We start from the raw sequence: 13,363 nt of genomic DNA on the forward strand, positions 1-13,363 counted from the left end.
CCCGATGTCCATAACCCAACCACCCTCTCCATACCCCTCCCCCACACCCCTCCATTTGTTCTGTGACATTAAGAGTCTCTTATGGCTTGTCTCCCTCCTGATCCCATCTTGTTTCATTTATTCTTTTCCTATCCCCCAAGCCCCCCAGTTTGCCTCTCAACTTCCTCATATCAGGGAGATCATATGATAATCATCTTTCTCTGATTGACTTATTTCGATCAGCCTAATACCCTCTAGTTCCATCCACGTTGCCACAAATGGCAAAATTTGATTTCTTTTGATGGCTAAAAGCAGGGTTTTTATAGGTCCTGCAAAAGCAAGGTCTGAAAACACCTATGGGAAGACAGGAAGAATTCTAAAATTCTTGCCCACAAAGGCAGAAGGCAGCCTTCATTTAGTGAACACCTACTGACAGTGCACTCCTGTCCTAGACAGCGACACAGGGACTGGGCGTACAGTGACTGACTCATGCATGTGCGTGAGATCCCCGACCCTTAGAGCTCTCAGTGCGGGGTTTCTGTCAAGGAGGTGAGGCGCGTGATAGAAAACGCTCTGAGGTGCCCAGTCACTGTAAACGTACTGACTTCCTGGGGCAGAGAGTGGCAGGACAGGGCAGAGATTGAAACATTTAGGTACCTTTTCCTCAGAGTTTTTTAGAGTAGGTAGGGAAGAGCATCAGTCACGGCAAGACATGTATAATGGGGTACGGTGGGGTGGGTGAACTGCAGGTGAACGGCACACAACCATTATCTGGACGAAGGAAACAGCCCACCACGCATTTTCCTGTCACGTGGGCTGTGCGGCACCAGCATCTCATTGGCCAGGACTCTTAAGAGGGCGGGAAGAACAAGAGTGACCGGCGGGGATGGGCCAACCGGGAAGCGGAGGCCCTGCTCCCCCGCATGCGCAGTGCCCTGCGGTTCACGGCGGGAAGAGCTGTGTCCCGGATTTCCGCCGCAGGGGGTGCGCGGGCCCCGGGTGCCTGCTGGGCTGGCCTCACCACCCGCCTGCGTTCTGTGGAGAGTAGCCGGCGGTCCGGAATCTGCCTCAGCCTTGCAAGCGTACGCCATTTCCGTGTCGCAGGTGCCTCCAAAGCCCGATCGTGAGGCAGCCCACCTGGCTCGAGGGGGCAGGAAGGGTTCCCAAGCGGCAGAAGGCCCCTCGGGTGAGGGGAGCCCAGGCGGCCTGGCGTCGCTTTCCGCGGGCCCTGACTGACTGGCTCCTGTTTTTCACAGAGAGCGCACCTCAGCCATGAGTGCGGCAGCTCCAAGCGGTCTCCTCCTGGCCTGCAGCCTGGCCTTCACCCCACTGTTGACAGGTGAGAAGAAGGGCTGGGGCCCTCCTGCCGCCCGGATCGCCCCCGTGTCCCGCCTTCCTGCTTGCCTTCCCCCCTTGCTCCAGAGTCCTCCTCCTCTTGGGGGCAGGGAGGGGACAAAACGCGCAGTCCTGGAATGTGACTCATGGGCCCTGGCGGTCCCCAGACGTGGGGCGGTATGGTGTAGATCGCCCCAGGGGCCGGGTCGTTCACTTCGGTCACGGAATCCTCTTTAACTTTACCTGGTGATCGTCAGGGGATACTGGGCGACCCTCCTCTCTCGTCAGGATTGTCCGCAGGTCCGGTGGCCGGAGGCTCTCCCTGCTCGTGCTCAGCCCTTTGTGCCTCCTCTTCTTCCCTCAGCCCCTTGCGTTCCCAGCTTTCGTTGAATAGGAAGGGGTGCAGCTGACTGGAAACAGAATCACTGCTCCTGCTTCCCCCTCCTGCCTACCCCGCAGAGGTGGGCCGACCATCACTTAGAAGAAAGGAGTCAGTTTAGAATGTTGGGTAAAGGGGCGCCTGGGTGGCTCAGTGGGTTAAAGCCTCTGCCTTCGGCTTAGGTCATGACCCCAGGGTCCTGGGATCAAGCCCCGCATCTGGCTTTCTGCTGAGTGGGGAGTCTGCTTCCCCCGCTACCCACCCCCTCACCCCCGCCTCTCTGCCTACTTGTGATTTCTGTCAAGTAAATAAAAATCTTTAAAAAAAAAAAAAAAAGTAAAATCTGGGGGCCTGGGTGGCTCAGTTGTTAAGCCTTTGCCTTCTACTCAGGTCATGATCTCAGGGTCATGGGATAGAACCCTGCATAGGGCTCTCTGCTCAGCGGGAAGCCTGCTTCCCCCTCTCTCTGCCTGCTGCCTAAGAAAGGTCAGCGTAATTGTAGATAAAATTTCAGGTCTTTGTCCATTGCCTTCCTCCTCTGCTTTCCATACCTAATAAAAGATCTCAGAAAAGCCCTTGTCCTGCGTGGAAGTTTATGGTGAGCTTTCCACCTTGAGTACTCTTGTCTTTCCCCCAGTTCCTCTTTTCCCCATTCTGTATTTTCTCCTCCAGAGCTCAAAGCCAGTCTCACTGCGTTTTCCCATCCAAGCTCATTTTCAAGAAGAGAAGAGAAAATTGTCATTCCTCTCACGGTGAAGAACTGGGTGCTGTTAATCTGCCCGAGGTGCTCAGCATTTTAACAGAAACCAGAACGCAAAGCTTCGAACGAAACAAAAAAAGCTTTTTACTGCAAGAGAGGACCTGAGTTTAGTTTTGGTTGAGAGAGGGTGGGGAGATTGGTCAGTCTGCCCAAGATAACACTGATAATTTGTTTCCAGTTCAGGTACCATTGCCCCGGCCCCCAACGGTTGCGGGGAGGCCTGAAGGCAACTTAAGGGAAGCGGAAGAAGTGATCCCACACTTTACCAGGCGTCCACCTGTTTCCTCGAAAGTGCACTCCTTTACGCTTCTGGTCAGAGCTTGCTTTGTGGTTATGAGGTGTAGTTAGGTTTTCTTAAAAATTTTCTATAATAAACCTTTCCCCCCACTTTTATTGAGATATAATTGACATATATTGTCTGAATAAGTTTAAAGTGTACAGCATATTGTGAAATTATTATCACAGCTTACTTAGCATCCATCTTCTGTAGATATAATTTTAGAAAGCAGTTTTTTTTCCTCTTGTGATGAGAACTCAGGATTTACTCTTAATAACTTTCATATGTATCACAGGGGAGTGTTAGTATGGTCCTCTTGTTGTACATTACATCTCTAAGTACTTATTTATCTTAAAACTGGAAGGTTTTACCTTTTAACCGCCTTCCTCTAGTTCTCCCTTCCCCAGCTTCTGGTAACCACAAATCCGAGATATATATATATATATATATTTTTTTTTTAAAAGATTCTACATATCAATAAAAACATGCAGTATTTGTCTTCCTCTAATGTAGGGACAAAAAAAAGTGTTTCTTCCCTTTTAGGTTTCGGGGCTGGCCTAATAATTAAATTGATAAAAAACAGATTAACAGAAAAACAAAAGTTTGGTAACATCCATACCTGGGAAAGACCCAGAAAAACTAACTCTGAAATGACCAAACCCGTCACCTTGAATACCCCTGTCCACCAAACACAAAATAGGAGGGGGGGAATCAGTTATAGGAAGTTATCAGGAAAATCATGGTAAACAAGGATAAGGTTGTGATGCAGGGTTAAGTCATCTTATTCCTTGATAAGAATTTCTGGAGATTTAGAATCATCTCCTTCTTTCTAATAGCTGGGAGACACCCTAAAAAATGGAAACTGTCCCTTATAATTTATGTATTTCCCTGGTAAATGTCTTTTAGAAAAAAATAACTTCTACTTGGTTTTCAGAGCTTCTCCTGTGTTTGCAGTTTCTTAAAAAATAATCAACCTAAAATATTCTTTATGCAGAAGACACATTTTTTTTTTAAGTAAACTGTATACCAATGTGAGGCTTGAACTCATGACCCTGAGATCAAGAGTCGCATGCTCTACCACCTGGGCCAGCCAGGCATCCCAAAAGAGACATATTTGGGGCAGGCAAATTTTGCCCCCCCCCCATACTGATTTACCTCATTTAGTGTAGTGGCTTCAAGGTCAATCCATGTAGTCATAGATGACAAGTTTTCCTTGTTGTTATTTTTTAATGACTGAGTAATATTCCGTGTTTGTGTGTGTGTGTGTGTGTGTGTGTGTGTATCTTAGAGTTTATTTAGCTCTTCATGTGTTGATGGACACTTAAGTTATTTCCATGTCTTTGCTTTTATACAAATGTTGCTGTGAACATGGGGGTGCAGATAGCCTTTCAAGCTAGAATTTTGGTTTCCTTAGGATATGCACATATTCCCAGAAGTGAAATCGCTGGATGGTATTGTTGTGGCTTAGAGTGCTGGGGTTCAGAGCCCATCTTTGGTGCAAAAAAAAAGGTAGTTTTATTATATAACAGGGACCCTGGGGCAGAAAAAGCTGGACTGGGGCTGTAAGAAATGGCTAATTATATACTTAGAGTTGGGGGAGGTAAGAACAATAGGAGGTGTCCAAAAGGACTTTCATATGCTAAAGAAGACTCTCAGGGTACTGAAGGCCTGCCTTTGCCAAGCTAATGTTGTTTTTCCCTCTAGCTAGGCATTAACGTTAGTCAGTTGAGAGTTTCTTAGAGGAAAGTTATGCTCTGCCTGTATCAAGTATTTGTCAAAGGGTTGCAGGTTATGAAAATTATTTATTTATGAAATTTAACTTTATCTATGTTCCATTCTTTGTTTCCCACTTCTCTGTGGAGGGGCTCCAGGAAATTGAGTCTATGGTTCTGTAGAAGTTAGGCTGTTGATATGATTGCTTTTTTTCTTGTAAATCACTAAGACATTTGTAAACTGATACAGACTCCTGCCCTTCAGGACTGTGATCTTTATCAGTTAACCATTTGTTTTTCCTTTTCCATAGTTTTAGGGCAGCCAGGAGTGCCTGGGGAATGTCACACATATCCCAGCCTAGAGTCAGTTTTGGGGGGGGAGCTGTGGAGGGAGTTGTGGGGTGTCAGCTTGTCCTTTCCCTTAATTTGCCTTCTGCTCCTTCATCAGTATGGTAGTGTTAAAAAAAAGGGGGGGGGACATTTTAAAGATCTAATTGGCTTTATTAAGTGTTTCATGAATTTGGCAGCATTCATTCCAGCAAGCAGTTAGGATCTTGGCTCAGCTGCAGAAAAAGGAAGGTTTTTAAGGGTGGGGTAAAATGCATTTAAAAAGGGGAATTTATTAGCAAAGACTGTATTTAGGCAAGGTCACCTTCCTAAGGGGGAAAGAAGGAGTCTCTTCAGGATTGCCTCCTAGTGTTGACCAGAAAATTCTTTTGGCTAGCTATAGGTTATATTGCTGAAGGGTTGAAACTGTAGTTAGGTTAGGTGTTAAATCTTGCTTTACTGATGTGAGGCCTTTTTTGGGCCTGTAGTTCATGATGAGGGAACAGAAGACAAACTGAGGACAAAGCATAAGCTGACACTCTGCAACTTTCCCCCACCCCCACTCCTGGGTGGGACCTGTGGGACCTTCCATTCCCAACTATCTTAATGTTAATGCCATGCTAGAGGGGAAAAACAACCTTGAAAATGGCAAGGCCTCAGGTATTCTATGCATCTTCCTTAATATATGAAAATCCTTCTGAAATCTCCCTTTTCCTTACCTCCCCAACCTGAGTATATAATCAGCCATGCCTCACAACCCCCTGCAGCAGCTCTTTCTGCCCACAGGTACTGTCCCCCTCCTTTAATAAACCACCTATTTGCACCAAAGCCTTCTCAAAAGTTCTTTCTTAGTCCTGGCTCTGAACCTCACCTGTATTCCAAAACCCCATCAGTTTGGGTTTTTTTGTTGTTGTTGTTTTTGTTGTTTTGGGGTTTGGGGGGGGTTGTTTTAAGTTCCTTCCTTTTGGGGTGCCTGAGTGGCTCAGTCATTAAGCATCTGCCTTCAGCTCAGGTCATGATCCCAGTTGGGATCAGGCCCCACATCAGGCTCTCTCCTCGGTGGGAGGCCTGCTTCTCCCTCTCCCACTCCCCCTGCTTGTGTTCCCTCTCTCACTGTGTTTCTCTCTGTCAACTAAATAAATGAAACCTTTTTAAAAAAAGTTCCTTCCTTTTGATCTGTCTCTGAGCTTAACTGAGATTCGTGATCAAAATTTATGGATTTAGTGCCACTCTCAGGTACCACTCTAGTTATCACAGTTTTTATTGATCCTTTGTGTGATATTCACAGGTCATGACATTTTTGCCTTCACAGGTTACTTCAGGTTCACAATTTTTAAGTCATCATCCTCTTTTTTTTTTTTTTTTCTTTTCTTGGCATTTGAGTCTTGGGATGATAATTTGGTTTGTACCTGGTGGCTATGATGGGGTTTTGGAATATAAGTGAGGTTCAGTGGGGTGAGGTCTGGAGCCAACGACCAAGAAAGAATTCTTAAGACAGATATGCCACCAAAGCCAAGATGATCTGAAATAATTTTTAAAAGGGGTGGGGGTGAAGAGAGACTATAATCTCCCAGAGTGGACAAAGCAGGGTGATCTGTCCGTTCCTGACTGATTTTTGGTCTGTGTGTTAGGAGACACTATATCGCAAAATTTCAAAGAAATCAGAAAATACATTATATATATATATATAGGTATATATATCTAAATATATATATATATGTGTGTGTGTGTGTGTGTGTGTGTGTGTATTCTCAAGATAAAATTGAATAGAGTGAAAAACAGAGTAGTATGGGGTATAAATCTAAAACATAGATGTGAAAATAATAAAAGTTAAAAAGTGACTTAAAAACCTAAGTTGGGAAATAAGAATCTATTTGAAATGGGAACAGGGTAGGGGAAAAAAAAAGAAAGAAAGAAAAGAAAAAAGTAAAAAGAAATGTAAAATTGTAGCCTGAACACGAAAACAGACACATAAACCAGTGGAACAGAGTAAAGAGCCCTGATACGGACCCTCAACTTTATGGTCAACTAATCTTCGACAAAGCAGGAAAATATATACAGTGGAAAAAAGGCACTCTCTTCAATAAATGGTGCTGGGAAAATTGGACAGCTATGTAGAGAAAAATGAAACTGGACCATTTTCTTACACCATACACAAAGATAAACATGAAATGGATAAAAGACCTCAACGTGAGACAGGAATCCATCAGAATCCTAGAGGAGAACATAGGCAGTGACCTCTTTGACATCGGCCACAGCAACTTGTTTCAAGATGTGTCTCCAAAGGCAAAGGAAACAAAAGCAAAAATGAACTTTTGGGATTCCATCAAGATCCAAAGCTTCTGCACAGCAAAGGAAACAGTCAACAAAACAAAGAGGCAACCCACAGAATGGGAGAAGATATTCACAAATGACAGTACAAAGGGCCGATATCCAATATCTATAAAGAACTCAAACTCAACTCCTCAAAGTCAACAACACTCAAAACAGCTAATCATGTCAAAAAAATGGGCAGAAGACATGAACAGAACTTCTCCAAAGAAGACATACAAATGGCTAACAGACATATGAAAAAATGTTCATCATCACTAGCCATCAGGGAGATTCAAATTAAAACCACATTAAGATACCACCTTATACCAATTAGAATGGCTGAAATTAACAAGACAGGAAACAACATGTGTTGGAGAGGATGTGGAGAAAGGGGAATCCTCTTACACTGTTGTTCTGAATGCAAGTTGGTGCAGCCACTTTGGAGAACAGTGTGGAGATTGCTTAAGAAATTAAAAATAGAGCTTCCCTATGACCCTGCAATTGCACTCCTGGGTATTTACCCCAAAGATACAGATGTAATGAAAAGAAGGGCCATCTGTACCCCGATGTTTATAGCAGCAATGGCCACGGTCGCCAAACTGTGGAAAGAACTAAGATGCCCTTCAACAGATGAATGGATAAGGAAGATGTAGTCCATATACACTATGGAGTATTATGCCTCCATCAGAAAGGATGAATACCCACCTTTGGTAGCAACATGGACGGGACTAGAAGAGATTATGCTGAGTGAAGTAAGTCAAGCAGAGAGAGTCAATTATATGGTTTCACTTACTTGTGGAACATAAGGAATAACACAGAGGACATGGGGAGATGGAGAGGAGAAGGGAGTTGAGGGAAATTGGAGGGGGAGATGAACCATGAGAGACTATGGACTCTGAGGAACAAACAGGATTTTGGAGGGGTGGGGGTGGGGGGGGTGAGGTTGGGTGAACCTGGTGGTGGGTATTACGGAGGGCACGTATTACATGGAGCACTGGGTGTGGTGCATAAATGATGAATTCTGGTACACTGAAAAGAAATTTAAAAAATAAAGAAAAAAAATTGTAGCCTGAAGCACAAGCGAGTTGTGAGGGATCACCTGGAGCTCAATATGTTATTTTCCCCTTGCACTGGAGTTTTACAGTGCTGTGGCATATAAGCTTACCATTCACCTGGTCTTCCAGACTGTCTTCTGGGGGAGGGGCCTGCGGCTTGGCTTCTCAGGCTTCTTTGTCTGGGTGGAGTTGCCTGACCTCTTGTGAGAGGGATGGGCTTAATGTTAGCTGGTGGTCTGTGTGGCTTTTGTTCCCTGCAGCTTTCCATGCCTCTTTAGAGGGTCAGAACAAATATAATCACGCAGGAATCTGTGACCTAGAGCCTCAAGGTCGTTGTCCCCTTTCTTCAGTAAACCCTCCAGGAATGAACTGTCTCCACTTCTGTGTGTACCATTTCCACAGACTCATGTTATTAGCGCCTTCTGCAGTTCTCCCAGGGGGAGTGCAGAGAACTCTCAAGCTTTTCTGTGCTGTGTCTTTGCCATTGGGAGAGGCCTAGGCTTGTGCATGTACTCTCTTCCTCTGCTCCCATATCTTGGCTTGCTGCTGTCCCAGTGTCCCTTACGCGTCCACACTGCCCTGAGAGCTGTTGCCTAGTCATGGGTACAGCCTTTTTGTGTGCCAACCCACTGAATCTCAACAGCTCATGCCCATTGACACACTCCCAGGAGGCGTTCCCATGACCCAGAGCATCTCTGCACTTTGTGTCTTTGCAGGTCAAGCAGTTATGGGCTTGCATACTCACCAGGTTCTGCTGCTCCCGGGTCACAACTGGGTGCCACCCTAGTGTCCTTCCCTGGGTTGCTGCCTCCTGAGAGCTATTGCCCAGTCTCATGAGCACAGCCATCCCGTACCTCCCTGGGGATGTTAAATAGTTTGAACCTTCCAGTCCTTTTCAGGGTGCTCGGGCAAACAGCGTATCCCTACTGGTCTAGCCCATGGTTTATGGTGACCAGAGCTCAGAGTCCCTTCGGGGCTCACTGACCGTAACCAGTCTCCCCACCCCACTACTTGGGCACTCTATCCATTCATGCTCCCCCATTCTTACTGAGTGTCCTGGAATCCTGAGACCGCAGTTATCCACCTAGGCTTCTGCCCTATTCATCCCCTGTGTTCAGGAAGGGATGTCTCTCACTGGAGCAGATTTCTAAAAGTCCAGATTTTGCACTCTAGTGTTATATCACTTTCCAGTGGAAGCTCCCTCCCCACCTCCATTTATCTTCTGATATTTCCCCAGAAAGTTCAAGTATCTGCACCTCCTACCTTGCAAAAAATAGTCATTTTTCTGCTTGTAGAGCTCCAGGTATATTTTCTTACATCTCAGGTTGAATTTGTATGTGTTCAGAATGGTTTGTTATATAGCCAGCTAAATTTGAGGGACCAGATGAAGTGGGGACCCCTACTCTGCAGCTATCTTTGCCCTTCCCCCTAAAGTTTCATGACCTCCATTTTAAAAATTACCCCTTTGGCTTGAGCCCTGGATGGCTCAGTCGGTTGAGCATCCAACTCTTGATTTCAGGTCAGATCATGGTCTCTGGGTCATGACCTCGAGCCCCACATCAGTCTCCACACTTGGTGGGGAGTCTGCTTAGAATTCTCTCTCCCTCTGCCTTTCCCTCTGCCCTTCCTCCCACTCATGCTCTCTCTCACTCACTCTCTTTCTCTTAAATAAATAAATAAATGTGTGTGTGGTTTTTTTTTTTTTTAAATAAAATAAGGGGCACCAGGGTGGCTCAGTGGGTTAAAGCCTCTGCCTTCAGCTCAGATCATGATCCCAGGGTCCTGAGATCAAGCCCTGTGTTGGGATCTCTGCTCAGCAGGGAGCCTGCTTCCACCTCTCTTTCTGCCTGCCTCTCTGCCTACTTGTGATCTCTGCCAAGTAAATAAATAAAATCTTTAAATAAATAAATAAATAAATAAAAGTTACCCCTTCAGTGAGGCCTTTCCTGAGCACCTTATAAATTGTAATCACACCCTGCACATCCTGTCCTTTCTTTTTCTTTCTGGGATTTTTCTAACATACCATGTATTTTTCTTCTTTCTTTTTGTCCACCTCCCCCACCAGAAAGTAAGCTTTATGAGGGCAGTGATTTTTGTGGTAACTCCTCTGTTGAGTGTCACCTATGGAGTGCTGGGGTGAGGTGTGAAGGGGGCAGACCAAGTTCTAAGTCTGCTTTTGTGAGCATGGGTACGTTTGTCTGATGGGTACTGTTTGTCTGACCATGGCAAATAGCCAGCCAGTTTTGTTTGCTTTTTTTTTTTTTTTAACAGCTTCCTGGGAGATTAAGATGAATGACCTCGATGAGAAAGATGTTGATGAATTCAAGTCTAATGGTTTTAAGTGCCCAACATGCTTTGCAGTGATGGGAAGAAAGTGTGACAATGAGCTCAAGTGGTGCACAGCTGATAAAATAAAGTGTGTTGAATTTTCTGGCATCATAAACACAGGTACTTTTGTAGTATGCAGTATTGTACACAGTACAAGTGGTACTCTCTCACATGCTTAAAAGGGTATGTGCTCCAATGGTAGTGTTGAAGAGAAACCAGCTTTTGCCCAAATTTATTAGAAATGAAGATACAGTAGCTAGCCTCTCTCTGAAAATATATCTAACTGGCTTTCTCACATTTTTTTTATTTATAAATTTTTAAATGCTTTTATCAACAAATTCTGCTAGCTTTGAGGAAGTTGATTCAGCATATTGGATGAACCTTCAACCTCAAATTTCCATTTTTTTTAAGATTTTACTTATTTATTTGACAGAGATCACAAGTAGGCAGAGAGGCAGGCAGAGAGAGAGGGGGGAAGCAGGCTCCCTGCTGAGTAGAGAGCCCAATGCGGGGCTCGATCCCAGGACCCTGAGTTCATGACCTGAGCTGAAGACAGATGCTTAACCCACTGAGCCACCCAGGTGCCCCTATTTTTTTTTTTAAATATGTAATTTGTGTTCCCCACTACCACAGGGGTTTTTAATTTTCAAAGTAAAAGCTTTGGAGAAAAGCAATGGCTAAAATGTAAACTTTCTTCAAAGAGAATGTAAAGCATAATTTACTATACTTGCTTTGAGGAAATCCAACACAAAATTCTGTTTAAGACACAAATTAGAAATAAATTGGAAGCAGTAATATAGTGTAGCATGAAGAGCAGTGGGCACAGTTCCATGAGGACTGGGTTCTTTACATGGTTATTCTGTGCTTTCTCAATTTCTCCTGCTAAGTCTGGGAGTTCAGCCTTTTTAGAGTTCATCCTCTGTGAGATATTAAAGGGGCTAGTCATGTCAGTTGGTCTCTTGGATTCTTATGTTTCTACTTTCTATAATTTCCCTAACAGTGATTCTTTGCTTTAAAATAGCAGTCACTGGATGTGATGCCCAGAGGAGGCAAGGTGAAACTACCAAGAACATAGAGCAACAGCCATTTGTTGGAACATATCCAAAGGCACTTTGAAAGACAGGACATAATCAGAATGATAGCTTTTTTATGGTTATGTTATTTCTTAAAAGATGACTCAAACCGGGGCACCTGGGTGGCTCAGTGGTTTAAGCCTCTGCCTTCGGCTCAGGTCATGATCTCGGGGTCCTGGGATCGAGCCCCACATCGGGCTCTCTGCTCAGCAGGGAGCCTGCTTCCCCCCCCCTCTCTCTGTCTGCCTCTCTGCCTAGCTCTGATTTCTCTCTGTCAAATAAATTTAAAAAAAAAAAAAAAAAAGATGACTCAAACCAAGCATAAGAGGATATTAGATTTATGTCTCATCATGGAGGCTATACATAATGGAAACACAGATACATGCAGATCCTCACAAGTCATTTGAAGACTAGTAAGACCTAAGGACTAAGAGCAAGCTCGTACTACCATCTGCATAAAATGTCTATAAAAACATGATAGATCCCCCAGTGATAATATGGATTGGAAAAATTTTTACTTTAAGAAGGTTTGGAAAATATAACAATATTTGAGATGGGCTGTCAGGGGATTTAGGCACCTGGAGCCTCTGTGTTTGAAGGATGCCATTTCAGCCCATTATCTCTGCCAGAGAGAGTAATATTAGATGAGTCACACACAAATATGGCCTGGCTTATATTTTATCCTAGTCCAACCTGGGTGGGTAAAAGGGGTATATAATGAGGGAGTAGAGTGCTAATCTTTTTTTATGGCTTTATGCAGGCCTTAAAGACATTGCTGTTGAAATGAAGAAATGCATACGACCAGACCTATGCAAAGAGATGATAACTTATATGGGCTTGCCAATTGCTAATGAGAGTAAAAATTGCAGATCTGCCATCAGAAATGGGGCCAGAGTCAGACCCCCAACTCCTGTCTTCTTTGTTCTCTTCCTGGAGAAGATGCTTCATTGAGCTCCTGCAAGCGCCCAGTCCTCTCCATTTATGAATTAAATGTGGTGTTGTATGGGGTGGGTTTGGTTTTGGTTTTGGTTTTGGGGTTTTTGTTTTTTTTTTTTTTTTGGTTTACATTTTCTTTCATGTTTATTAATTTGATAGATACATAAAGTTGTCCATTTCTTTACTCATTTAGTAAGGTTTACTTATTTTGTGCCCAATCTCACACAAAGTGGATAGGGATAAGAGTCAGTCAGTGTTGGCTCCCTGCCTTTGAGAAGATCCCAGGGCATTTAGAGAATGAGGACATAGGTGAATGCATAGGTGAAATGCTTCAAAAGCAAAAACAGTCAGTGTTGGCTCCCTGCCTTTGAGAAGATCCCAGGGCATTTAGAGAATGAGGACATAGGTGAATGCATAGGTGAAATGCTTCAAAAGCAATACAAGAAGCAAGAATAAGAGTGATACCTGAGCTCAAGCAACCCAAAGAGATTGCTTTAGATTCAAGGTAGAAGTGGAAGAGTATGGATTCTACTAGGGAAATCTTAAGGTTTTAGATGAGTTTTGAGGAGGTCTGTAGTATTGGCAGCAGAGATAATGTGCACTGATGCATGGGGTGGGGGAAGTGGGAAGATGCTAAAGTGCATCAGCTGAGGTTAAGGGACATTGAGGGGGAGAAAGATATCAGTATGTATGTGGTTCTGGCAGGAAGCCTCTTTCTGTGAGTGACAGAAGGTACCACAAATGGGAAAACACAGTGGAATCATTGAACAAAGTGCAGCCCTGCTCTCACAATGCCGGGAAGCTGTTCCTGTCAGTCCACTGAAGACGTGGTCTAAAGGATTATTTCTCTCTGTGGTTCTCACCCATGACAGCTCGTTACAATTACCTA

At 44.4% G+C, this 13,363-nt stretch overlaps 1 protein-coding gene across 1 annotated transcript; it reads left to right on the forward strand.

The window, feature by feature from the left end:
• Positions 1 to 1,251: 1,251 nt before the first annotated feature.
• LOC308342708 (uncharacterized protein) lies at positions 1,252 to 12,489 on the forward strand (the record flags this gene model as incomplete). The annotated part of the gene is made up of 3 exons (XM_080803271.1): positions 1,252 to 1,318; positions 10,409 to 10,585; positions 12,299 to 12,489. 3 exons carry the CDS (start codon positions 1,252 to 1,254, stop codon positions 12,487 to 12,489), a joined length of 435 nt encoding a protein of 144 aa, XP_080659397.1.
• Positions 12,490 to 13,363: the final 874 nt, after the last annotated feature.

This window comes from Martes martes (genome assembly GCF_963455335.1).
Source record: "Martes martes genome assembly, chromosome: 5".
Taxonomy (NCBI): Eukaryota; Metazoa; Chordata; class Mammalia; order Carnivora; family Mustelidae; genus Martes; species Martes martes.